Source organism: Meles meles, chromosome 17 (assembly GCF_922984935.1).
Source record: "Meles meles chromosome 17, mMelMel3.1 paternal haplotype, whole genome shotgun sequence".
Classification (NCBI taxonomy): domain Eukaryota; kingdom Metazoa; phylum Chordata; class Mammalia; order Carnivora; family Mustelidae; genus Meles; species Meles meles.
In genome coordinates, this window is record NC_060082.1 from 27536741 (window position 1) to 27561684 (window position 24944).

General features: G+C 51.1%; 1 protein-coding gene across 1 annotated transcript; it reads left to right on the top strand.

Moving 5' to 3' along the window:
* The first annotated feature begins 1041 nt into the window (after positions 1 to 1041).
* CHIT1 (chitinase 1) lies at positions 1042 to 13894 on the top strand. The gene is made up of 11 exons (XM_045983475.1): positions 1042 to 1178; positions 2239 to 2268; positions 4709 to 4910; positions 5528 to 5584; positions 7085 to 7250; positions 7483 to 7607; positions 8313 to 8436; positions 10765 to 10950; positions 11262 to 11375; positions 12826 to 12952; positions 13485 to 13894. The coding sequence occupies exons 1-11, from the start codon at positions 1154 to 1156 to the stop codon at positions 13706 to 13708; spliced, it is 1380 nt and encodes a 459-aa protein (XP_045839431.1). The 5' UTR covers positions 1042 to 1153; the 3' UTR covers positions 13709 to 13894.
* Positions 13895 to 24944: the final 11050 nt, after the last annotated feature.

A 24944-nucleotide genomic window follows, 5' to 3' on the forward strand; every position in this document is an offset into this window, starting at 1 on the left:
TTTTCTTTTAAATTTTTTATTTATTTCTTATTTTTTTATAAACATATAATGTATTTTTATCCCCAGGGGTACAGGTCTGTGAATCGCCAGGTTTACACACTCCACAGCACTCACGATAGCACATACCCTCCCCAATGTCCATAACCCCCTCCCCCTCTCCCAATCCCACCTCCCCCCAGCAACCCCCAGTTTGTTTTGTGAGATTAAGAGTCATTTATGGTTTGTCTCCCTCCCAATCCCATCTGGTTTCATTTATTCTTCTCCTATCCCCCTACCCCACCATGTTGCATCTCCACGTCCTCATATCAGGGAGATCATATGATAGTTGTCTTTCTCCAATTGACTTATTTCAAGAAATTAATATATATATATAATTTATAGGAAACAAGGCATTTAAGGGGCACCTGGCTGACTCAGCCAGTGGAGCATGTGACTCTTGATCTTGGGGTGGTGTGTTCCAGCTCAGGCTGGGCATTAGAGCTTACTTAAAAAAAAAAAAAAAAGACAAAGAAAACCAAGACATTTAAAATTCCTACAAGCTCATAGTTGCTGTTTGTCATTATATATTTTTCTCAATCAGTGGAGATAAAATGTATTACTATCCTTGGAGGGTCACAAAATAGGATTTTCATGAAATACATATTATATATGCAACCCCATCATCTTACAGGGAGGGCAAGTGAATTCCAGAGGGAACAGTGGGGAAATAACCACCAGGCTGGTCAGGAGTCCAGCTTCCCTGGCTTGTGAATCATTCCTCTTCGCCCCCCAAGCCCAATAAGCAATAGGTCACTCACGGTCACTCACCAACCCCCCACTAGGGAAATCAGAACCAGGCTTGTCCAGCAGGATGCTTAGAATCACTTCCCGCTTCCCACTCTCAGCCTACCCAATTGGGTCATGCCAAGGGCCCAGTTTACACTCTGTGATTGTTCCAGGAAACTAGGAATTGCTAAAGGCCATTGTGTTAGGTTTGCCCAACCCATGATATGTGACACCTAGCCCTTCACGCCACACCCCAGCTCCCTCTCCCTCCTCCGCCACCCCCTGATTTCAACACTCCAGGCTACGGTGGAACAGGGCAGCCCGATAAAAGGAGAGAAGGTCTAGCAAGCCGGTGGCACTGGCTGGAGTCTGACGCCGAGCCAGCACCATGGCACGGTCCATGGCCTGGGCAGGTGAGTGGGCGCTGTCCGGGAGAGTGGGCTGGGCACAGGCAGCTGTGAGGAGGTGAGAATGTAGCTATTAGGTGGCTTCTTGGTGCTGTCTGCAAGGAAGCATGAACATTCGGGAGAACTTCGGAGGGTCATTCCATTCTTGTGGTGTCCCCATGGGCTCTTTCAATCCTAGAGTCTTTGTGCTGCAAGAAAAGGCTTTTCTCAACGGACTGAAATGGACTTTTCCTCCTCCTGTCTTGCAAGCCCAGAGTCAGTGAACACCACGGCAGTGGGTGGTGTTCTCTTTCCATGTTCTTAGGCTTCTGTGTTTGGCCTTTTTTAAGGGATGCCCACTGGCAATGGATTCTTCCCACAAGGATTCATTCAACCCTGTGCTGGTTGTCCCAACAGAAAGAGGGCAGCCCAGGAGCCGTGACCTTGGGTGTCCTTGCAAGTGTTCACATAGGTTCTATTAGGATAACAGGAACATCCAAGGTCACCAGAAAGGTGAAATAAATCTTTCTAAAGGAGTTCCGCTGGGCCTGAGGTCTCCGGGGATGCTGGCAATTCAACCAAGATTTGTGAGGTGTGGCAGGAAAGCAGCACCAAGTAGGAAACCAGTGGGTGTGAGCAGAGGCACAAAGGCCGCACGGAGAGACAGTGTCTCTGGCCTAGCCCTTCCACACTGGCTCTTAACAGTCCCAGGACAGGTTTTCTGCTTGCTCCAAAAGAGAAACATTCTCTCTGAAACCTCACTAGTCAGGGGTTTTCCTAGAATCTTCCTAAGTACACTCCGCTCTCCACTGACGCTCTAGGGAGGAGCAGTCTTCCCTCGCAGAAACTTCCATCAGCTCTGGGGCTAGTCCAGGCCAGGGAGGGGCCCCTGCCATCTGGCTGGGGTGAAGGGATGGACCCAGTGCCCTCCTGGGTCCCTTTTGGACAGAAGTTTGATTCGGAGAAAACCATCCTTTGCCTACCCCTGTCTGACCACCCCTACCTCCCAGGCTTCAAGAAGCAGACAGGGTCCGGGGAAAATACGAATGACCAGTTAACCTCTGCCTTCTCTCTTGTGCCGCCTTAGGTTTGATGGTTCTGCTGACAATCCAATGGGGTGAGTGGAGTCTTCTTTGTAGTTTTGTTGTTTTGTTGTTTGTTTGATTGTTGTTTGTTTGAAGTAGGCTCCATGCCTAGTGTGGAGCCTAACACGGGGCTTGAACTCACAACCCTTAGATCAAGACCTGAGCTGAGATCAAGGGTTGGATGCCCTCTTTTTTTGGATGGGGAGGGTAAGCGGCACCTTCTTGAGGCTAGCCCTGGGTTCCCTCAGCCCCTTCCCTCTGCTCCCCTCCCCACTCACTCCCCACCCCGACCCCCACCCCACATTGAGAGTTTTCGCCAGATTTCCATGGGGCCTCTCCTCCAAAGGTCAGACCCCTGCAGGTGTCCTTGTGCCAGGAACAGGTTTTTGCCGCCTTACCCACTAGCCGAACTGCTTGTCCCTGGGGCCAGCTTCACTATCAAGCTCTCTCGGGTCTTCCCTGAGGTCCCTTGCTCCAACCTCTGTGCTCTCACAGAGCTGAACACATTTCCCTATGTGTACGTCAGTGTTGCTATCGGCATAGATGTCTCCCCGACCAGGCGGTGAACTACTGGAGGTAAGGAGCCCAGGTCTCACCCAACTCCATGCCCCAGCCCCTTAGCTCAGCCTGGACAACACACTCACTCCTATTTCTGTTGGACTGATGGCTTATAGGGCTTGGGAGAGCCCAAGGCGTCCTCTTTCCATCTCAGACAGGTGAGAGATCTCTGGGGGGTGCTCAGCAACTTGGATTCTGGGGTTCCCTTCCCACCCCACTCCTTGTGCGTCAGCGGCTCCAGGAATGCTGGTTCCTCAGACCCTCGTCTTGAGGCTGGGCTGTGATGTTAGACGAATGGTTCTCCTCCTCGTCTCACAGGAGGCAACAGCCAGGAGCCACAGAAAAAACAAACGTGGGGAAGAAAGGTTGAAGATTTCCCTAAAAGCTTCAGTCCAAGTTGCTCTGGGCTTATGGTCTGGTGTATAGATTAACAGAGTCTTGTGTGAATGAAGGGTTAATACATGTAAAGCACTTAGAATAGAGCTTGCTGTCCGCTACCACTGTTCTGAGTATCTAATATAATATATTTACTCTTTATTCGTGCAACAGTCCTTTGAGGTAGAAACCATGATCATTCTCATGGTTTGGAGCAGGAAGCTGAGTAACCTGGCTGGAAGGTGGCAGAGTTGGGATTTCAGCCCAGGCATTAGAATTCCAGAGACCCTTCTTTTAACCACCGCATTTTATTGCCGCCATTGTACAAAAGTCCAGGCGCGATATTTGATATAACAAGATACGATGTAAGAAGAACCTCCACGCTTCCTCCTAGATAGTCCTTGGATATATTGTTCCCCGGGTTAACCCTTTGCTTTGAGGAGTTCACCAGTCCTCCTCCTACATCAGCGCAGGCTATGCTTCCAGTCCCCACTGGCAAGTTCTACTCCTGTGTGACCTCTGGAGAGCCGGTGACCCCCCAGGGGCTCCAACTTCTCCTTCGGGAGCCATCCGTCTGCCCAGGGGAATCCCAGACAGCCTCTCGTGCTCTGGGTTTCCACACAGCCTCCTGTAGACACTTTGCACCCTCTTCTCCCTCGCCTGACCTCTCACTAGCCACTTAGAAGCCAAAGGGGACTGCAGAGAGACACTGTCGGGGCTAAAGGAAGTCCCAGGGTCTAGACACTGGCCATAGATGTGCTCCAGAACAAACCCATGATTTTGCCAAGTCCATGAGATGGAAAGAGGACCTCGTGCAAACCATACCCTTATAGACCACAAGTTCTGGAAGAGACCTCAGAGACCACATAGTCATTTTCCAGTGGGGACCCTGGGCCAGAGCTGAAGAGGGAGTTGCCCCAAAATGCATTTCTGACAGATGCAGGGATAAAAAATCATGGGCACCCCCCCAAAGTTCCCAAACTTTCTGGGGCTTCCAGAAATAAGCTGCCTTTTCCTAGATTAATTTTTTTAAAGCTTTGATTTATTTATTTGACAGTGAGAGACGCAGCGAGAGAGGGAACACAAGCAGGGGGAGTGGGAGAGGGAGAAGCAGGCTTCCCTCTGAGCAGGGAGCCCGTTGTGGGACTTGATCCCGGGACCCTGGGATCATGACCTGAGCCAAAAGCAGCCATTTAATGACTGAGCCACCCAGGCACCCCGCCTTTTCCTAGATTAAACAAGCTCTTCATTAGAACCTTATTGGAGATATTAATAAACCTAGATTCTCTGCAAGAAATAAAACTTTTTAAAGCAAGACTAAAACTTGAATGCAAGCATGTTGGGCCCTCTTTCCTGCTACTTCATGTGTTTGCATTTGAACGAAACTTCTGAAGTATTCCGTGCTACATTTTGAAAGTTCTGCCTCCCTGCCTTCAGCCAGTCCAGAGTCTCTAACATTATCTACATTCTGCCCTGGGCGGAACCTTTATCAGCGGACCTTTATGACTGCCATTTCTTTTCTTTGTCCCCAATGGCCAGGCTCTGCTGCAAAGCTGGTTTGCTACTTCACCAACTGGGCCCAGTACAGACAGGGGGCCGCTCGCTTCTTACCTAAGGATGTGGACCCAAATCTGTGCACCCACCTCATCTACGCCTTTGCCGGCATGAACAATCACCAGCTCAGTTCTATAGAGTGGAATGACGAGGTGTTATACCAGGAGTTCAACGGCCTGAAGAAGACGTGAGCTTCTCTGGAGGGGGGTGGGAAGTAGAGAAGCCAGGCACCTCCTCTCAGAGCCAGAAATCTTCCCCAGCACTGCAGTTAGGCTATAGACCTGCTGTGTGGCTTTGGGCAAGTCGCATCACCTCTCTGGGCTTTCCCGTGCTTACGTGGAAGAGGTAGGCGTAGACAGGGACTCCTTAAGGCCCCTTCTAGTTTAGGTCTACGTGGGCTCTGGGTTGGGAAACTGCTTCCCTCTGCTGGGAATGCAGGCCCTTCTTCCTCCTAAAGTCTATCCATCCTGTAGCTCAAGCATCATCACCACTTTGACAAAGCCTCTCTGTGGATCTACCTGATCTCTCACTTCTGAGTTCTTTGCGTGTCTATCTCCCCAGAGAGATGGGAGCCCTTGAAGGCAGGAACATGCCTTTTCTTTCCCAATCTAGAGCTCCCCCCATCCGGGTTCTGTGCATAGGGACTTAGACAACCCCTACCCCATCAGCTTAGACAACCCCTACCCCATCAGCACCCATCAGGGCACCCACCACCCATTGCTTTCTCCATCAGTGAGGTGAGCCCCAAGAGATGGCTGGGTGATAAAAATCTGTAAATTCCAGTATTTGTGTTGTCTTTCCTAGGAATCCCAAGCTGAAGACACTGCTTGCCGTCGGGGGCTGGAACTTCGGCACCCAGAAGTGAGTTGGCCATGGGCACCTGTATGGCAGAGTCACTGGGTGGGGACCTGACTCACTGGCAAGAGAGAGCCCTGGTCAGGGAATCAGACTGGGCTGAAGTGTAATCAGAGCGAGAGGGTCAGGAGGGGAGCCTGGAGTTTGGGGGCTGACCTTCCTCTTGGGCTCTTGGTACCTCACCGGGAGGGCCATGGAGGAGGCTTAGCTCCAGAATGTCTGTTACACACCCAGGCTTGCCAGCAGCACAGGAGAGATTCTGACCCCTTTCCAGTTCTCAGTCTCTTCCTCCAAGAAATGGGTCAAGGGAGAGTCCTAACTAATCCCAGGGACATAGAGTGTCTATATTTTCTGAGCTCTAAAACAGGATATCTTATCTGAGAATTTTTGTTCCATTTCTGGATGTCAAAGGCCGTCTGAGAGAGAGAGCTTGGCTGCCAAAAATACTGGCATTTCTAGGACATTTTTGAGGAATTATAGAGATAATGGAATGAGGTATTTGAACCTAGACGTTTCCTAGAAAGTCCAGAATACAAGGTTCCCAAAGTTCTAAACTATTCTTTCTAAAACTTTTTTTTTTAAGATTTTATTTATTTGTTTGTTAGAGAGAGAGAGAGAGAGCACAAGCAGGGGGAGCGGCAGACAGAGGGAGAAGCAGGCTTCCCACTGAGCAAAGAACCCGATTTGGGGCTTCATTTGGGACCCCAGGATCATGACCTGAGCTGAAGGCAGACACTGAACCAAGTGAACCACCCAGACATCACATTTCTAAAACTTTCTGGATCATGGGCCCTTTAGAAAACCCAATGAAGTTTATGGCCCATCTTTCCCAAATACTGTATATATGCAGATTTTTTTACTGGAACAAGGGGTTCTTAGCTTGGGGATCTTGGCACGTGGATCCCACTTCAGAACTGCTATTAATTAAATGAATAAATCAATAGAAAACCAGTTAAAATAGGATCAGTCTATAACCTTGAAACACTTCTTAGAGGGATCTTGGGAATCAGGAGGATGTGGGGAGGGGGCTCCTCGGGCGGCGCGGGATTTCGACAAGCGTTTTACGTATGCAAGTTTGAAGAAAATGACCATGTGAACCGACCAAGGGTAGAGCAGCCGGCCCTCGGGTTACCCAGATCCTCACTAACCTTGCTGTACTTCTCTCCGTTCATTTTAGAAACTGATCTTTCCTCTTCTCTAAACCTCCCTGCTTGGGGTGACAGCTAGTTCCAACTCAGGGTAGGACAGTTCCCTGAGCAGAGACATGGCAGGACGCTGGTGGAGGGAATTTGGGGAGGCAAAGATCCAGACAAGTCAGTGTGCCGTGGGGACAGGACACACTTCCACCGCCAACATTGCATCAGACCTCTGACGCAGCCCTCCCAGCAACGCCCCCGGCCCAGTGGCCGGCCACCAATATCCAGAGGAGTTTCTCGCTTGTGTCTGCGGGAGAGAGAAGCCCCCTGTGAGCAAGGCAGGCCCACAAAGCCCTTCATCACCCCACAGGTTCACAGATATGGTGGCGACAGCCAGCAACCGTCAGATCTTTGTCAACTCAGCCATTAAGTTTCTGCGCAATCATGCTTTTGATGGCCTTGACCTTGACTGGGAGTACCCAGGTAGCCGGGGGAGCCCTCCTTCAGACAAGCAGCGCTTCACAGCCCTGGTGCAGGTGTGTCTGGGCGGGGGAGGGGGTCACCCCACTGGCCAGGGGGGCCCAGATCGGCGGCCTCAGGGGACACCTGAGAGCTGCTCTGTCCCCAGGGCCCACTGTTTTGTGTGTTAGCATAGCACAGACCAGCCCTGAGGTCGGTTTTCAGACTCCCAAAAGGGAACATCTGCTTGGGGCCCCCAGGAACCTATCTGGTCCCTGCCTCTGGGTTCACTCTGAGCTGCCCCTGCAGGACCTGGCCAAAGCCTTCCAACAGGAAGCTCAGACTTCGGGGAAGGAACGCCTTCTTCTGAGCGCAGCCGTCGCAGCCGGGAGAACGACCATAGATGCTGGATACGAGGTGGACAAAATTGCTCAGTGAGTCTCAGGCATATGGTATGGAACCCGTGCTCTCTGAGGCTGAGCTGCCCCAGGAGGAGAGCAGGTGCTCATCTGCAAGGTGTCATTCTGGGAAAGACCGGCCCCTCCAGCAGCGGACCCAGGAAGGATCTGCTCCCCATGTCTGCTACTCCAGGGTTCCGATGCTCTCTTTCGGAATCCTTGCCCTTTTCCTTGGAAACTCAGTCTTAACATCAAGTACCCTGGGAGGGCAAGCGTGAAGGCCAGAAGACAAGTCATCTCGATTCCTGCACGCTGATGTGCCGTGTGTGCACCTGTGTGCCTGTTAGAGACACGGAACCTCTGACCCTACCACAGGCCTCCTAAATTAGGGCCTGTGTTCGGATGAGGTTCCCAGGTGATTCGTGGGCACACAAAAATTTGAGCGACACTGAGCTAGATTTCCCTCCAAAACGGTGAAAGCACAAAGTGTCCCGAGCTTGCTGGAGGAAGGATGCCAAAGATGGGAGTTGCTAACCCCACAGTGTGAATGACAATGACCTCAATACTGGGAGTTTGGGGGAAACAAGGCAGTGCTGTCTAATAACCTCTTACAGACCGGGGGTGACCCTGCATCCCTGTCTCTTACTGTGAGGGCCCGTCCTTGGCCCCACAGGGAGGGCAGGAAGGAGCAAGGAGGGGTTGCTCACTAGCCCCTCACCCTTCTCTCCACACCTCCTGCAGGAACCTGGACTTTCTTAGCCTCATGGCTTACGACTTCCATGGCTCTTTTGAGAAGACCACCGGACACAACAGCCCCCTCTACAAGAGGCAGGGGGAGAGCGGGGCAGCAGCCGAATTGAACGTGGTGAGTGGATGCAGGGGAGAGGCAGGACACCCCATCCCCAGGCCCTGTCAGGTGGCCTGTTTGTTTGTTTGTTTGTTTTCAGATTTTATTTATTTATTTATTTGAGAGAGAGCAGGAGCCTGGGCCAGGTGGTGGTGAGGGACAGAGGGAGAGGGAGAAGCAGACTCCCCACTGAGATGGGAGCCTGATCCCAGGACCCTGGGATCCTGACCCGAGCCAAAGACAGAGCTTAACTGACTGAGCCCCCCAGGCGCCCCCAGACTGAGGCCTAATGGAAACAAAAGCAGGATAACTAATAATGCAGAGTTGCTGGGACTTTCCCTTCCTTTGCTTGTTTCTTTCTCCTCCTGTGCCAGTGCTGAGACAAAACCTGACTCCTGTTCTCCTGTTTAGCATCCTGGCTGATAGTAGACACAGCAAACCAATTTAATGACATCAAAGCAGTGACTCGTTGGGAGGCTGTCTTTGACCTTCAATGTCCTGCAAAAAGGACTTCTTGCTTTCTTCACATCCTCCACCGCATTTCCTTCAAGGCCATGGGTAAACTTTCCCTCCTGGTCACTCTGATTAACCTTGACCTTCTGGAAGGTGCTTTCGGAGGAGGCGGAAGCTTTCCCAAGCTGATAATACATCAGGGGATGTCCCTCGGGACTGGACCTTCCCCTCCCACACCCCAGTCCCTGGAAAGGGCAGGTTTGGTTTCCGGCTGGGGTGGGTGGAGGCTTCCTGCCCGGCTCACCCTGGTGGAGCAGCCCAGAGGGTTTTTTATAAGCCCACTCTACATTTTTTAAAAGTTAAGAACAATCGTATTATTTTTCAAAACAAACAAACAAAAAACCCTAAATAAAAATGCTTTTTAATTTTGGGGAGCCCACATCCTAGCATATCAGCTAGGATAGAACATCTTCGACTTCTGGGGCTCTTTCACAAACAAGGGACACATCTTTGGGTATTTGAGTCGGGCATCCATAGTTCACACTGAGCCCAGCCCCTGCCCCCCAATCTGGAAAACTGTGCGAGCCCAGCCCAGCGGGGAAATACCCAGAGATGAGAGGCGAGGGCCCGAAGTCCCACCAGCACTGTGCTCACCAGACTGTGCGCCCTGGATCCACGTAGGGGAAAGGAGGCCCTTCTCTTATGGAGGCTTTCTGCTCTCTGTACTGTGTGTCCACTACTGCTTCTGGCCACAGAGTGACTTTCCCAAAGGTGCACGAAGTCCCATAGAGCTCAGCAGGGGGGCCCGCCCTCTGCCTTCGGGAAGCTCCAGTCTGATCAGAGATAAATCGTGTAGACCAGCAGAAAGAAAGAAATACAGATGCGTTTAGTGAGAAGTGTTCCTTCCTTAAGTGCTAGGAGGGGACGGAGTAACAGGAGCACTTGGATTTGTTTATTTGACAGGCAGAGATCACAAGTAGGCAGAGACGCAGGCAGAGAGAGAGAGGAAGAAGCAGGCTCCCTGCTGAGCAGAGAGCCCGATGTGGGGCTTGATCCCAGGACCCTGGGATCATGACCTGAGCCAAAGGCAGAGGCTTAACCCACTGAGCCACCCAGGCACCCCAGGACTTGGATTTGAACGGTGCTGCTTCCTGGGGGAAAAGAGCCTGTAATCCTGACCCGAGGGCAGGGTCTTCCCTATTCATTTATTCCAAATCCTTAGACTGGGTACCTCCGCGTGTCAGGCCAGGGGTGTCACATCAAGTCATGCGTGAGGGGGAAAGCCCTTGCGGGGACACATGAGGACACCGTGTACTCATTGGTTCTTCCTGTTGGAGTATCCAAGTGTCGAGCACTGTTGCAGGCACAAGGGACGTAGAGATAAAGGAGACCGGGTTCCCTGCTCGCGTACTGGGTGGAACTTCAAGCGACAATGAGCACAAGCGTGATCACAGCTTCATCTTGCTGCGTTCTGCTGGACCTTCTAGCTGCATCACATCTTGCAATTCTTGCAATTTTAATTGTTTCCATGTTACGGACAGGAAGCTGGAGGCTCAGCAAGGTGAAGTAGTGAAGTGGCTGACCCAGGCGGGGATCTCGGCCGCTTTGCGCGCTGACGCATCCCGAGCATCCAGCCTGGGTCCCAGGGGTCAATCCCTAATTATTGGCTCTGTGAATGGTTGTCAGACTCCAAAGCTCATGCTCGTCGGCCAGAGTGCCATGCGGCTTCTCTCTCTTTGGGGTCAAGGATCTAAGACAGGACCTAAAGAAGACAGGACAGGCTTGGAACACTACTAAGGCCTGTGATGTTCCTCTGAAGCTCCTGGCTTTGGACGGCCAGAACCAGGCCAAAGGCAAAGTGAGTTAACCCTGCCCCTCCTCATCCCTTATCAGGACTTCGCCGTGCAGCTGTGGCTGCAGAAGGGGGCCCCTGCCAACAAACTGATCCTCGGCATGCCTACCTACGGACGCTCCTTCACCCTGGCCTCCCCATCAGACACTGGAGTGGGGGCCCCAACCACTGGGCCTGGAACCCCTGGCCCCTTCACCAGAGAGGGAGGGCTGCTGGCTTACTATGAGGTAGGAGAACCCACAGCCACCCCTCAATATGGGGTGGGGTGGGGGGCTGCTGCTTCTCTCATAGTTTCTGAATGAGGATGCCAGGCAAAGCGAATTCTGGCCTGGCGAATTCCATCCCTATCTGTCATCTTGTATTAACGTTAATCCCCAGTGCCTCATTGAATCCGGGGTTCTAGGTCATTCAATCTAGAACCTCCTAGGTCCTGCAGGTTCCCTCAGACAGGAGTTTTTCACTCTCCGGTCTCCTCTTGGCCAAGGAGGCACAGGTCCCTCCTCCCCAGCCTCCCCAGCTCTGCCCTCTGCTCCTACAGGTCTGCTCCTGGAAGGGGGCCACTCAGCACAGAATCGAGGACCAGAAGGTGCCGTACGCATTCCAGGGCAACCAGTGGGTGGGTTTCGATGATGTGCAGAGCTTCAAAACCAAGGTGAGACCCAGCCCTGCTGGGAGGGGGTGGACCTGGGTGGGCCCGAGGCTGTCAACAGCCCTGAGCGGTAGCATTCCGAACCTCTTCAAAGAGAAGTCTCCTTTAAAATATCTCAACATGTCAAGACCTTCTCGCAATAGCATTTTACATTTTTACCATCTATTGATTAAGAAAAGATGCAATCACAAAAGCCGCTCTACCGTGAGTACCACTCTTGAAAGAATTTGTATTTTATGACATACTTGCATTTGTATTCGACAAAATACAAATTCTACAGACATAGGGAGAGGAGACATACATAGAGTGAGGTGTATCCTTTTCTTCAGCTCATTGACAATATTTGGTGCATGTTCAAAATATAGACTTTTTGGTTTACATATATGACCCACCCCAACCGACTCTTGCTCAATATTGGTGGCTGAAAAAGAGTGCATTTATGTATTTCTTTCCTTTTTTTTTTTAACATTTTTAAATTTAAATTCAATTGAGTAACACATAATGTTGGTTTCAGAGGTACAGGTCTGTGATTCCTCAGTCTCATACAACACCCAGTGCTCTTTACATCACATGCCCCCCCCCCAAGGTCTATCACCAGTTAGCCCATCCCTCCACCCCCACCCCTGCATTTATGTGTTTCCATGACTTTCTCCCCCATGAGATCGTGACCTCCTATAGAGGCAGCCGCACCCTTTCCTTCTGGACAAGTCACTCCCCTTTCGATGCAAGAAAGGGCAGGGCTTCCTAGAGGGGTAGATCAAGGGCTCTGGAAGAACTGAGCAGGGTGATCCCTGCTGGAGGAGACAGAAGGGGTCAAGGTGGAAGGGTCTTTGAGAAAGTCTGAAAGCAGAGAAGGTGCATCTGCCTCAGACCTGCCCTACCCTCCAGCCCTCACGCCAGGGCCTCCCCCGATCTCCGGCAGGCTTAGGGGGATAGGGAAGCGCCCTTAAGGGAACACACAACCCTTTCCTGGGGACAAGTTGGGGATCTAGTAGGGGAGAGAAGGCCCTCAAGGGAGGACAAAGACCTGAAGATAGGAAATTGATCAGATCTCTGGGGAAGCTTCGTCGTCCCTATGGTAATTGGATTCATCACAACCAGCAGACAGTGCCCCCAAACCCAGCAGCTCAGCCCAGGAAAGACGGAGATGTTAAAGCTTCCAACGTAGGGAAGTCCACACACACCCACTCCTCACACCTCCACACTCACCCCCACCCCAGGCCATACTCCTGTTGAGATGGGAGGATTCCAGAATGACTTATGCCCAGTAGGGATCAGGTCTCGGTCTCCTGGGCTTCCAGCCTGGGCCTGTGTCCGGAAGCCTGGACCGCTCCTGGCCTAGGGGTGCTGGAAACAAGAACCCTGTCTCAGGGAGGAAGCCAGAGGAGGGACTCTGGGGTGGCCTGCCCAGGTTGCCCCGGGCTCCGCCACCTGTACCTCGCTCCCCACACAGGCCAGCTACCTGAAGCAGAAAGGCCTGGGTGGGGCCATGGTCTGGGCGCTGGACATGGACGACTTCGCTGGCTTCTTCTGTAACCAGGGCCACTACCCCCTCATCAAGGCACTGCAGCTGGAGCTGAGTGAGTAAGGAGCCGGGGGCAGAGGCAGAATCTGCGGCTAGGGTACTAACACCCCCTCCGTGAGCTGCAGGTCCTGGCTCCTTCTGAGGAAACAACTTTCCCCAACACTGCAATTTCCCAAATTTCATGCACTCCGGGGGCTAAGGAAACTGTTGAAACCGTTCTCTTTCCAGGCTCTTCTTCCCCTTTCGGGGGTGTTGGTAACTGGGGCTTCCCTCTGGGGGCCCTCAGCCCGGGAGCGAGCCGCAGCTCAATCCTCTCCTTTTAAAGGGGAAGTTTGCCCTCAGCCTGCAGTGCGAGACTCCCGGTGATCCTTGCTGGTCTGTGCAGGTGGGAGATGTCTATTGATGGCCTCTTGCACGGGCTGCCCCCACGTGTCCCGCTGAGCGGTGCCACAGCTGTGGGCGTGGCTGCTGTCAGGCTGTTCTCCCCCTGGGGCACCTGGCTGCTCTCTGCCTGTGGGTTGGGATATCTTGGGGCAGACTTGGCTGAATCTTCCCTCTTTCCCCTGGTCTTCCCTCTATGCCTTTAGGCACTGTAGAACCTGAAGTCCCCAAACCAGGCCAGCCTTCTGAACCTGAGCATGGCCCTGGCCTCAAACAGGACACCTTCTGTCAAGGCAAAGCCGACGGGCTCTACCCTAACCCTCGGGACCGGAGCAGCTACTACACCTGTGCAGGGGGGAAGCTGTTCCAGCAGAGGTGCCCGCAGAGCCTGGTGTTCAGCTCCTCCTGCAAATGCTGCACGTGGAGATGAACGCCCGAGACCTCTGGAGCCCCAGCCACCAACCAGGCCAGGGCCCGGGGTCACGCCACAGCTTGCCTCCCCAGCTCTCCCGGAGGGGGAGCTGCAATCCCCCAGACCTCTCAGCCTTGCTTCCTTTTGTCCTGACTTTCCTGGGCTGCCTCTTTTACTTGCAAAATAAATCTGGTTTGCACCCACTGTCCCGAGTGCTGTGACTTACAGGGCCTCTCTAAGCACCCTGTTGATTAAAACAGGGGAGGTGGGGAAGCCACGAGGAGAGGGTAGCGTAAGGCACGCAGAGGTCTGAGCCAGGTGAGAAGGCTGTCCATTTGGGGTGTGGGAGGCCCGGTGTCACGTCTCACCACATCCCTGCCGGCAGCTCTCAGGACCCAGGTCCCACCTGCCTCCGCTCTGGTGTCATCCCCAGGACTCACACTAGATGGCAGCAGAGAAGAGATTTGCTTGGCCCTCGGGACTCCGCGGCACCCGTTAGCAGGAAAATGGGATTCCGGACCCCAGATAGGTACTGAGCGCTCACTTTGAGATGACTCCTCTTTTAAGCCCCTCCCTTGCCTTATGTCTCCTATGGCTCCGATGTGCCAGAAAAGGCAGGGACAATGATATCCTCATTTCACGGGAATTTAAACCGAAGACTGACTGCCATCCCAGGTCTGAGTGCAGAGCGGAGGCCTCCAGGAGCCAGGATGCGGCGGCAGAGCGCGCACGCGCAGCACCCCGGATAACTGAGTCATCCTGATGCCCCTTGCAGCTTTAGGTTGAAGCTTGGTCATTCAGTGCACATCACCGAATGGTCCGTCTGTCCTTGCACTTACCCACGCTGGGTTTTGGGGTGGGACTCAGGCAGGCAGCTGGAGATGGGGACGAGTGGGAGGGAGGACGTGACCTGACCCTTCAGCTGAGTACGGCCAGTCCCGGATCCCTAGAAAAATGCTTTCCCCGCTTCTCCACCCTGTCTGTCCTCAGGCCTTCACAAATCGGCTCTTCTTCAGCCCAGGGCACCGGTCTGCTCTTACACACATTCCCTTCCTCTGAGGTCTCAACTCAAAGGAAATATGGCACATCCGAGCCTGGCAGAAGCCTCCTCGCTGCTCCGAATGGGGCCCGGGGTGGCTGTTTCCTTTTGGGGAGCGCGGAGCTGACTTCCGGCCCCCGCCGCCTACTAGCTGTGTGACTTTTGGCAGAGAAACAGAAGCCCGGTCAGGCAGGTAGGGTTAACCCCTCCTCTTCGTGATGCGCACTCACGCCTTCCCTCCCTCCCCACTTCTCTGTCCTTTCTTTACCTTCTGGAGGCGGATAAGTCAAGAATTTAGCGGAGAAGGGCACCTGGGTGGCTAAGTTGGTTAAGTATACAGAGTCCTGATTTCAGCTCAGGTCATGACCTCAGGGTTGTGAGATGGAGCCCCGCATCAAGCTCCACGCTCAGTGGGGAGTCTGCCTTTCTCCTTCTCCTTTTGCCCCTCCCCCCCAATAAATAAATACATCTTTAAAAAATATAATTTATCAGAGTCTCCTTTTGGCAAAATGAGCTCTTGCATGGGTGTCCAAAGCCCAAGTCCCCCTAAATACACAGTATTGCCTTGGTACTAGCTTTATCCCCCGGACAGTATTAACCACAGCCTCTCTCTGGTCTTCTCCAAATCCATGGTCCCTGTGTCAGCTCAAATCAGTGCCACCTGTCTCCGGTCTTCCTGCTGGTCTCCCTGCTTCCAGTTCCTCCCCTATCCTGGCCAACCATCACACAGCCACCAGATCGATCTTTCTAAATTTTGGATCGAATCCCAACCCTCTCTGTGCTTAGTAACTGCCAGCAGCTTCCGCTGGCTGGAGAGCCGAGTCTCCATCATCAGCACAGAGTCCAAACCCTTTATCAGACCCCAGCTTTGTCTCCTGGTCTCACTTCCTTTCATTCCACCTTACGGTGATGGTCAGATCCCCAGACGCCAGCATACCTCAGCCATGCCAGCTTCTCACAAAAATCCCCCAGGTGTCTGCCATTACCCCCATGAGGTTGAGCCCCACCCCCAAAGCGAATACTATTTAAAACAAAAAATTTTTAAAGATTTATTTATTTTAGAGGAGAGGATGGACGGGTGGGGGGGAGGGAGAGAGAGAGAATCTCAAGCAGACTCCCCGCTGAGCAGGGAGCCCAATGGGGGGCTCGATCTCAGGATACTGAGATCATGACCTGAGCCCAAATCAAGAGCCGGTCGCTTAGCCGAATGGGCCACCTAGGCGCCTGAGCAAATACTACCTTTTAAACTAAACTTTTTCCTTGTCCATCAGCCTGCCCCACCAGCCGCCCACACTTACTCGTAGACCAGGTGACACACCGGAGCCGGCCTTTGAGTCAGGTGCGAATGCTGCTTGGAATAGTGGTGGAGTGAGCTTGGAGCAATATCGCCTGAAAGGAAATTTTTGTATTACTCACGTTTGGGTGACGTCACTCATGAATAATATCTGGCCACTCTCCTAACAGGGATGACCACTGAGCCCTATAAAGGACAGGTCCCTCTGGCCTTCTCTCCGAGCACATTCATAACATTCACCACCATGACTAATACACGTGCTGGAAGCCCAGGCAAATACTTAACCCCCATCCCTCCTCCCAACCAGGACCCAGCTCTCCTGGTGGGCCCAAAGCGCCCACACCCCCACCTGCACCCTACCTAAGCAGGGAGAGCTGAAACTCTATTGTTTTTATTTTGCTTTAATGATGAAATCTGCCCATAGACAAAAGAGTGTTTAAAACATGTATGTTCCGTATGTCCCATGAGTCCATCACCCAGGTGAGGAAACACAATATTACCAGTACTTTCCAAGCTCCTGATGCGCCCCTCCCTTATTCTCCACCCCTCTAGCTAGATTTTGGCTATTCAGTCCTTCATTTTCTTATTTACTGACTGTGTGTATATTCCTAAACAAGATATTTTGGTCTAGACCGTCTTTGATCTTACATGCGTAGAAACATACAGTGTGGGCTTGCTGTGGCTCACTTCTCCTGGAAACTCGCTCATTTTCACTGCTGTATAGTATTCCACCATGTGCCTAAACCATGACTTACACATTCTGCGGTCAGGAGGCATTGGTGGTGTTTCCACTTTGGGGTTCATGTGGACAACACTGCTATGGGTACCTCTGAACATGTCCATTGGTACATATGTATAGAATTTGGGGCACATGTAAGGTCAACTTTACTAGGTGTGGGCAGTTATTTTCCCAAAGTGGATGTACAACACTTCCCTACCACTGCAGAGTTCCTAGCGCACCCCATCCTCACCATTCCTACCCTCTCTCTATGCCAATCTGAGAGGTGTAAAATGGCATCTCACTTTGGTTTAAACTCCCATTGCCTTAATTATTTATTAATTTAGTACTTTCTATGTTGGCAAGCTATCTGTGCTTGTTCTTTTGCGAACAATCTATTGTGTCATTTGCCCATGTTCCTGTTGTGTGGTTTGTCTCTTTCTTGTTGAAATGTAGGGGTTCTTTACATAGGCCGAACCCAGGCCCTTGATAGTTACAGGTTTGACTGTACCTTTTCTCGGTTTGAGGTTTGGCTTTTCATTCTTATTGTTTAATGTAGTTAAATTCACCAAATTTATCCTTTATGGTTTGTGCTTCCTGCATCTTGTTTAAGAAATCTCCTTCTAGGGGTGTCTGGCTGGCTCAGTCAGAAAAGCGTGTGATTCTCGGAGCGCCTGGGTGGCTCAGTGGGTTAAGCCTCTGCCTTCGTTCGGCTCAGGTTATGATCTCAGGGCCCTGGAACTGAGCCCTGCATCAGGCTCTCTGCTCGGCGGGGAGCCTGCTTCCCCCTCCCTCTCTCTGCCTGCCTCTCTGCCTTGTGATCTTTGCCAAATAAATAAGTAAAATCTTAAAAAAAAAAAAAAAAAGAACGTGTGATTCTTGATCTCAGGGTTGTGAACTCAAGCCCCACACCCGGTGAAAAATCAAAGAACTTACAAAAAAACAAAGAAATCTTTTCTAGTCTAAGATCAAAAAGATGTTTTCCTAAATTGCCATCTAAAAGTTTTATAGTTCTTTATCATTAGGTCTTTAATCCTTCTGAAAGTGACAGTTGAACGTGCTGTGAGGTGAGATCCTACTCCTAATTTTTTTTCCATATGGAAATTCCCGGCATTATTGACTGAATATTCCATCCTTTTCATACTAACAAATAGATTTCTAGATATGCATGGATATCTTTCTGTTTCTTGGTCTATGTTTCTATCCCTGCCCCAGTAACTGACCGACTTAATTACTAAAGCTTTATGATCAGTCTTGAAATCCAGTAGGGCAAATCCTTCTACATATTATGCTCTCTGTTTTGGCAACATTTTGGCTATTCCCCGCCCTTACTTTTCCATGTACGTGAATTTTCTTGCCACGTTCAACTAGAAATTCTGTTTAGGTTTTGATTAGAGTCTCATTGACTCTACAGGTCAATTTGGGGAGAATTGACATCTTTATGATATTGAGTTTCCCAATCTAAAAACATCTATCTTTATATTTACTTATACTTATAAAATATATCTTAATAAAAGTTTATGATTTTCTTCTTAAAGATCTCATACAACTTTTATTATACTTACCCTATATTTTTAATATTGTCATGATCATCCTATAGATGATCATTATAGACAATAGACAACCATACCATCTACACAAATAAGTTTGCTTCTTCCATTCAAAAATTATGCCTTTATTTATTTTTCTAGTTTACTGTGGAGTTAAGATCTCCAATACAGTGGTGAATAAAAACAGTGAGAATGGGCATTTTATCTTGTTCCTGGCCTGTAAGGAGACATTTGCAATAGCTCAGTGTTAACTAGACTATTTATTATAGGTTTTTCACAGATGTTTTTTTATAAGACTAAGGAGGTTTGCTTCTATTCTTGGTTTCCTGAAAGTTTCCATAAGAAGGAATGTGAATTTTGTCAAGTGGCTTTTATTTATAATAAATTTTTTCTTTTATTCTATTAATAAAGTAATTTATATTCATGAGTTTTCCCCTGTTAAATTCATCCTGCATTCCTAGATTAACCCTACTTGGTCACGATGGGTTATCTTTTCTGCACATTGCTGGATCTGGCTGATCTGTGTTTCACACTTCTGTGTTTATATATTAACAGGCCTGCGTGTTTTCTTTCTTACACTCTAGGATGCGGCGGCCATGACTGCTGCTGTCCAGGCTAATAATAAACTAATTTGGAGTATCTGTGTTTTACGAGCCTCATAAAATGAGTTGGGGAGGTTCTCTCTTTCCACTCTCTGGAAGAGTTGTGTCACAGGACTTATCTGTTCCTTAAATGTTTGGTAGCTGTCACCAGGAAAGCCATCCTGGTTCCATGCTTTCTCAAAGGTGACTTGTGACTGCTGAGTCACTGTCTTTTAGTGGTCACAGAACCACCGCATTTCCAATTTTCCCTTGAGTAGGCAGAGAGCTGAACTTACTAAGGATCTTAGAGACCTAAGGATGATAGTTGGTGGCGTTAAGGCTGCTTTTGTTTTACTCAGAAGTCAGTATGTCCGTGTTCCCCAGAGAAGAACCCTTGTCTGAAAGAAGGTCAGAGAGGTTGCTAGTCATCCCTCCCTTCCATCTGTCCCTCCCAAGTGGCCCTGGGTCAGGCTGTAACCCTGCTATTTTCCCAGAGGTCTCAGGAATGGACCTACATCGTAGAAGGTCCATGGACAGTCATGAGCCTGCTGGAAATGTTGTTCATCAAGAGGTCATTGAGGGAGTCCACAGATTTCCCCCAGGGGGATCTAGGTTCAGTGAACCATCTTCCTCCTTCCTCTCGGCTTCCTTCCTCCTTGCTGACCACCCCCTGTCACCCCGCACACACATACAAGGTGAAAGCCTAGGAATGCCATTCTCCCTACACTGTAAGCACACACCTGGGAGATCCTGAGAGGACCCCGACTGGGGAAACAGTGCCCTCGGAGACACAGAATGGAAAAGGATGGCAAATCATTGCAGAGGGAGCTTCCTCTGAGAGATTGTCAGAAGGTCTTTTATCGGGAGTGGGGAGCAGCTAAAGGACCCCCGGGGACCCCCCTTGCCAGGTCACACACCTGCTCGGAGGCCAGTCCCTGCTCCACTGTGGAATTACTGCTACAGAGCACTCCTTACATGCATTCCACTCTCTGTCATTGCAGTGAAGCCCATTCGCCCATGTTCAGAGTTTGGTGCAAAGAGAAAATAGCCAGATTCCTCTTCGTTAACTCAGTCATTTGGGGAAAAAAAAAAAAAAAGTCTCTAGGAGAGAAAGATGGCTTCCAAAGCTCCACTGTTAAATTCCTTTTGGGTGTTGCCATTCCGTTTAGCATGGGAGTGGAGAGAGAAGGGACAGGCATTCCTTCCATTTCCCCCGCCCCCGTCAACCCCTACCACATGGTATGTGAGATCTTGGGAGCTTAGGATGGCCCCAGTACCACCCACTCCCTCCTCAGTGTGCCCTGGCCATTCCCAGCTGTCGCCCAGGCCAGTAATAAACTGTTGAGGCCAGGCAGCCAGAAGTTCAGGCTTAGCGGAGGACACCCTCCCTGTCTCCACACTCCCTGGCCCCTTCATTCCAAGAAGGGACACTGAAGGGGCCACCTGAGAAGGGGAGGCGTCAAAGGAAGATGGCAGGAGGACCCAGTGCCCATAACTTCTGCCATCGCTACAACTTGCCTTTGACCTTCTTCTGAAGCGGAACCACTAGGGCATCAAGGAGCCAGACCCCTCCAGACCAGCTCAGACCCACTGTCTGGTGGTCTTGTTTTCCCTAAGCTCCTTCCAGGCATCTAATCTGAGATCCTTGAGCCATAGCAATAGTTCATGTGACCTTATTTCGGCCTCTGTGGGGATGAAAATCTTCTCCACCTCATTCATTTTTAAAGTTAGCTCTCAATTTGCCACATGTAGCTTATTTGTGTCCATGGATAAGTTTTGGGCCACCTTCCAGTCCACAATGCAGGGCTCCACTCAGCCCCACCCCACTGGAAGGCAGACATTGAGTATGAGGGGCTCAGCCCCTGTACCATGAGCCAGGGCAGGACTTGAAGCTAGACATCTGGGATCCCTAAAGTCAGAGTACAGAAAGATCGTCACCCTACCATATTCCTACTGCCGTCACCCAGACTCAAAGGCGACCTGGTATGAAGGCAAGTACACTAGGCCTTTACCTTTGCCTCCTTGTGCAGCCTTGGACAAGTCACTTCTCATCTTGGGTCCTCAGGGTCCTACTGAACAGTGTGCGGTTGGACTAGATGACCTACAGGCCACAGCCAGCCACCACCAGCCACTGGATGTCCCTTCCCAGAAAATAGGAAAGCAAGCGAGGGCCAGAGCCTCCGTTGGGCTTAAGTATTGGCCCCCTTGCTCTCCCACCCACAAGCCCCTTTCAATATAAGCCTTGAACAGAATGTAGGGGGCTTTCTCCATGCTCCCTCTTCCCACCTGACCCACACACATATTCACACCCACGAAACTTATCCTTTCTTGGCCTTTGTTTACAGGCAACCGCAACAGTGGGAACAGGGCATCTCACATCACCCTTCATGCCATAGCCTGTCTTCACCCATCACTCCAGGCCTCCATCTCCACCAGTAGACCCCAGCCAGGCCACCCATGCCCTCCTACCTGTCCTGTGCCATATCTGCAGGGACACCCACAGACCCCAAGCCAACCAGAGGCTGAGCATGATGTCCAGGCTGTGTTCCAGAGCATCCGTGGGGTGACTCAGAGGTTACCGGCCTGTGGAGGGTATCCAGCTCTCAGCTCCCCAGCCAGTGGAGATCTTCTCCCGGTGCCCCAGTCCCCAAATGCCTTGAGACAATCTCTTTCTAATCCTTTAATCCAGCGGTAGGAGCCATTTTCTATTAAGAGACAGTGATCTCAGTGGAAAAAAAACAATCATCCAGGGGCCATACGATCATATAAAATTACTTAGTTTAGGTGTGGATGCTGCTGCTAGGTTTGTATTTACAGAGATCTATGAAGCATTAAACCCCTGATTTTTAAAGGAAGGCGAAACCATACTCAACAGTCAATATTTTTAAATATGTCTTTATTCTATTTTTTTAAGATTTTTCATTTATTTATTTGACAGAGAGATCGCAAGTAGGCAGAGAGGCAGGCAGAGAGAGAGGGGGAAACAGGCTCCCCACCGAGCAAAGAGCCTGATGCGGGGCTCGATCCCAGGACCCCGAGACCATGACCCGAGATGAAGGCAGAGGCTTAACCCACTGAGCCATCCAGGCTCCCCCAAATATGTCTTTATTCTAAATTTAAGACAGTTGAGCTGATAAATAACATGAAGGAAAGTGAGTGTCAGAAATTGTGGGGAGAATAAAAAGAAACATAAAGAAGGTAAGAGGTAAGAAAGATGGTAAGGTAAAGAGGTAAGAGGTAAAGAGGTAAGAGGTAAGAGAGATGGAAGGAGAGAGGTCAGGTGTGGGGAGGAAGAGTGAGATGAACTTAGGACAGGGCCAGAGAGGCCCCCTCAGGATGATGGCTAACCCGTCCCCTCTCAGCCCTGGGCTCCCACCTCCCTGACCCGGTCAATGCTGGCGCTCACGTTCTTGCCTGGGCTCCAGGTTACCATTCATAGTAAACATGGTGGGGGCTTCTTTCCATTACACCGTCTAATTTCACAAGAACTCTGCAAATTACCATTTTATAAAGAAAGAAGCTAAGACTCAGAAAAGTTGCCCAAGTTCACGCATGAGTAATAGAGTCAGGACCAAATCCAGACCTTGGTCCAAAACTTATGCTCTGTGCACTCTGTCCCCTCCTATTGATCATCTCACCACCATCGCCCTACTGAACTGTGGGTCATCTGTGTTCATCGCCTCCTGTTCTCCAGGATCCAGTCACTCTCGCCTGCCTTCCATTCCTCATACCCATTAAACTCGTCCCATCTCGGTCCCCACCTTCCCTGACCTCAAAGCTTTGTCCCATCTGTTCCCCTTCTGGGACTGCTCACGCCCAGCCCTCCCCCCACGGCCACCTCTGCCCCTCTGCAAATGTCTCCTTAGCGCCCCTTCTTCAGAGACCCCTTCCAACCCCTTCGCGGTCACACAAGCACATCACTCTGACTGATTTTTATGATGGCACTTACCACGACATGGTGTTTTCTTTGTTGATTATCTTTCTCCCTGGGCTAGGACGGAATCTCCACGTGAGCGAGAACTGATCCAGCCTTATGACTCTATCTCCAGTATCTGGCGCCATTTCTAGCATAGATGCTTAATAAAGATTTGTCCGATGGACGGATGGACGGAGGGATGGACGGATGGATGGACAAACTACTCTCTATCCTTTCATAGACTCTCTTAGCAGAAGAGCATTTTCCCGGGGAGCCAGTGACATCAAGCCCGAGGCTGCATTTCCCACATTGGCAAAAGTCCCTTCAACTTGAACCTGACCTCATCCACTCCACAAGCATATCCAGGCTCTTTGCTGAGGCTGTGGATGGAGATAAATGAGATTTGAGCCCAGACACACACTTGATCTTCTGGAGTTTCTAGAGTCCAGAAGGGGTGATAAAGCATACCCACGAGGCATTATGATTCAAGATGAAAGGAGCCGTGGGCAACGAACTAGGAACACACTAACCATGTTTGAAGGAGGGAGAAAGCCTCTCTGGATGAGTGAGCCGCGAGGCTTTAACAAACAGAGGTGCCAGCCCTGAGGTCCAGCCTCAGTGCCGATCCAGACCCTCCTCAGCATCCGAGGCAGAGCGTTAACCCAGGCGAGTACTGAGAGCCAGGAACCCTGGGGCTTGTCCAGACTGGACCAGGCAGGGGGCACAGGAAGGAGGCAGCAGATCAGGATGGAGGGAGAGGTTAGAGCCAGACCGTGTGGGTTCCTGGGCTCAACATAGGCACGGGAGAGTGAGCCATGAGGGCACTGTGACCTGGGCAGCAAGGTGAGCAAGAACAGCCTGGTCCCCTGCACTCAGCAGCTGACAGGAGCGGGGGTTGGTGGGTGGAGGGCTCTTGCCTGCAGTCACGAGGGGGCTGACCTCGTTTCTCCCTGAAAAGCTCAGTGAGACAGATTTCTCTTTTCTTCAAGCAGTGTGAAATATAAACCAGTCAACAGGCATGATTTCTCAACAGCAGGAAATGAAGCAACCGTTTTCAAGACGACAGCCGGCCTTCCTGGAGCGCCATTCCGCTGTCAAGTGAATCCTGTTGTAGAAAACAGTTCTCTTCCGAAGGGTGCTAGCCTGTCGGGAAGGGGGAGAAAACCTAGAGGCCCGGAGGTGGGGTGGAAGTGAGGAAGGAGCAGGGCTCCCTGGTGTGACTCATGGACAGTGGGGGCTCTGGGAGAAGGAGGCTGGGCTGGGCAGCAAAGCTGGGTTCTTGAGGATTCAGGGCGTCTCAAGGAAGGAGACTGCACCCAGCAGAGCTCCCCTCCCCTGCATCCTTTCTCCATCTTCCTGAGGTTCATGGCACCTTCCATAGACACGGCCACAGCTGCTTCTGGGACCTGAGACTACAGACACATCCCGTACCTTCTCCTGGGCGCATCTCTATAAATACTGTACCACACTGTATGTAAACATCGGCTCACAGAGCTGCACCTGCCTAGACTGTGAGCCCCTGGAGGGCAAGCACTTGTCCTACTGCCGCCTGGGGGCTCGCTAACTGCGTGAATGGGGTAGATGAACCTGCACCTTCCAGGTCTAGCCCACCTCTGCGCCATGTCCAAGGCCTCAGGGCTGGCCCCGATGATCTCATTCACTTCCAAGACTTTAAATAGCATGGTTATGCTAATGACTCCCCTCCCCCCACCCCTACAGTGTATCTCCAGCCCGGACCTCCCCTCCAAGATGCATACATCACTGGCCCACTTGCTCTCTCCGCTCAGATGAGGTGTAAACAGCCCATCTTTACTCTGCCCGAAATAGAAGCCGTTATTATAAAAGCTCTCTGCACCTCCAACGTGCCTCTCTTTAGAAAATTGCCATCAACCTCTCCACGTGGCTGAGCTGGAACCCCAAGATGATTCCTGCTTCCCCCTTTCCCCTCAGCTCTTGCATTCAACCCATCAGTCCATTTCATTTTCCCTCCAGTAAATGTCTAGCGTCTGCCCGCTTCTCTCCATCTCCCTCCCCAGCAGCTAGCCCCAGCCGCCAGCCAGCGGTCCTGCGGGGATCCCTAATAGCTAGTCGCGCTCTCACCTCTTCCACTCCAATAACCCTCCAAGTCTGGTCTCTGCAGAAAGCAAGAGTGGCTT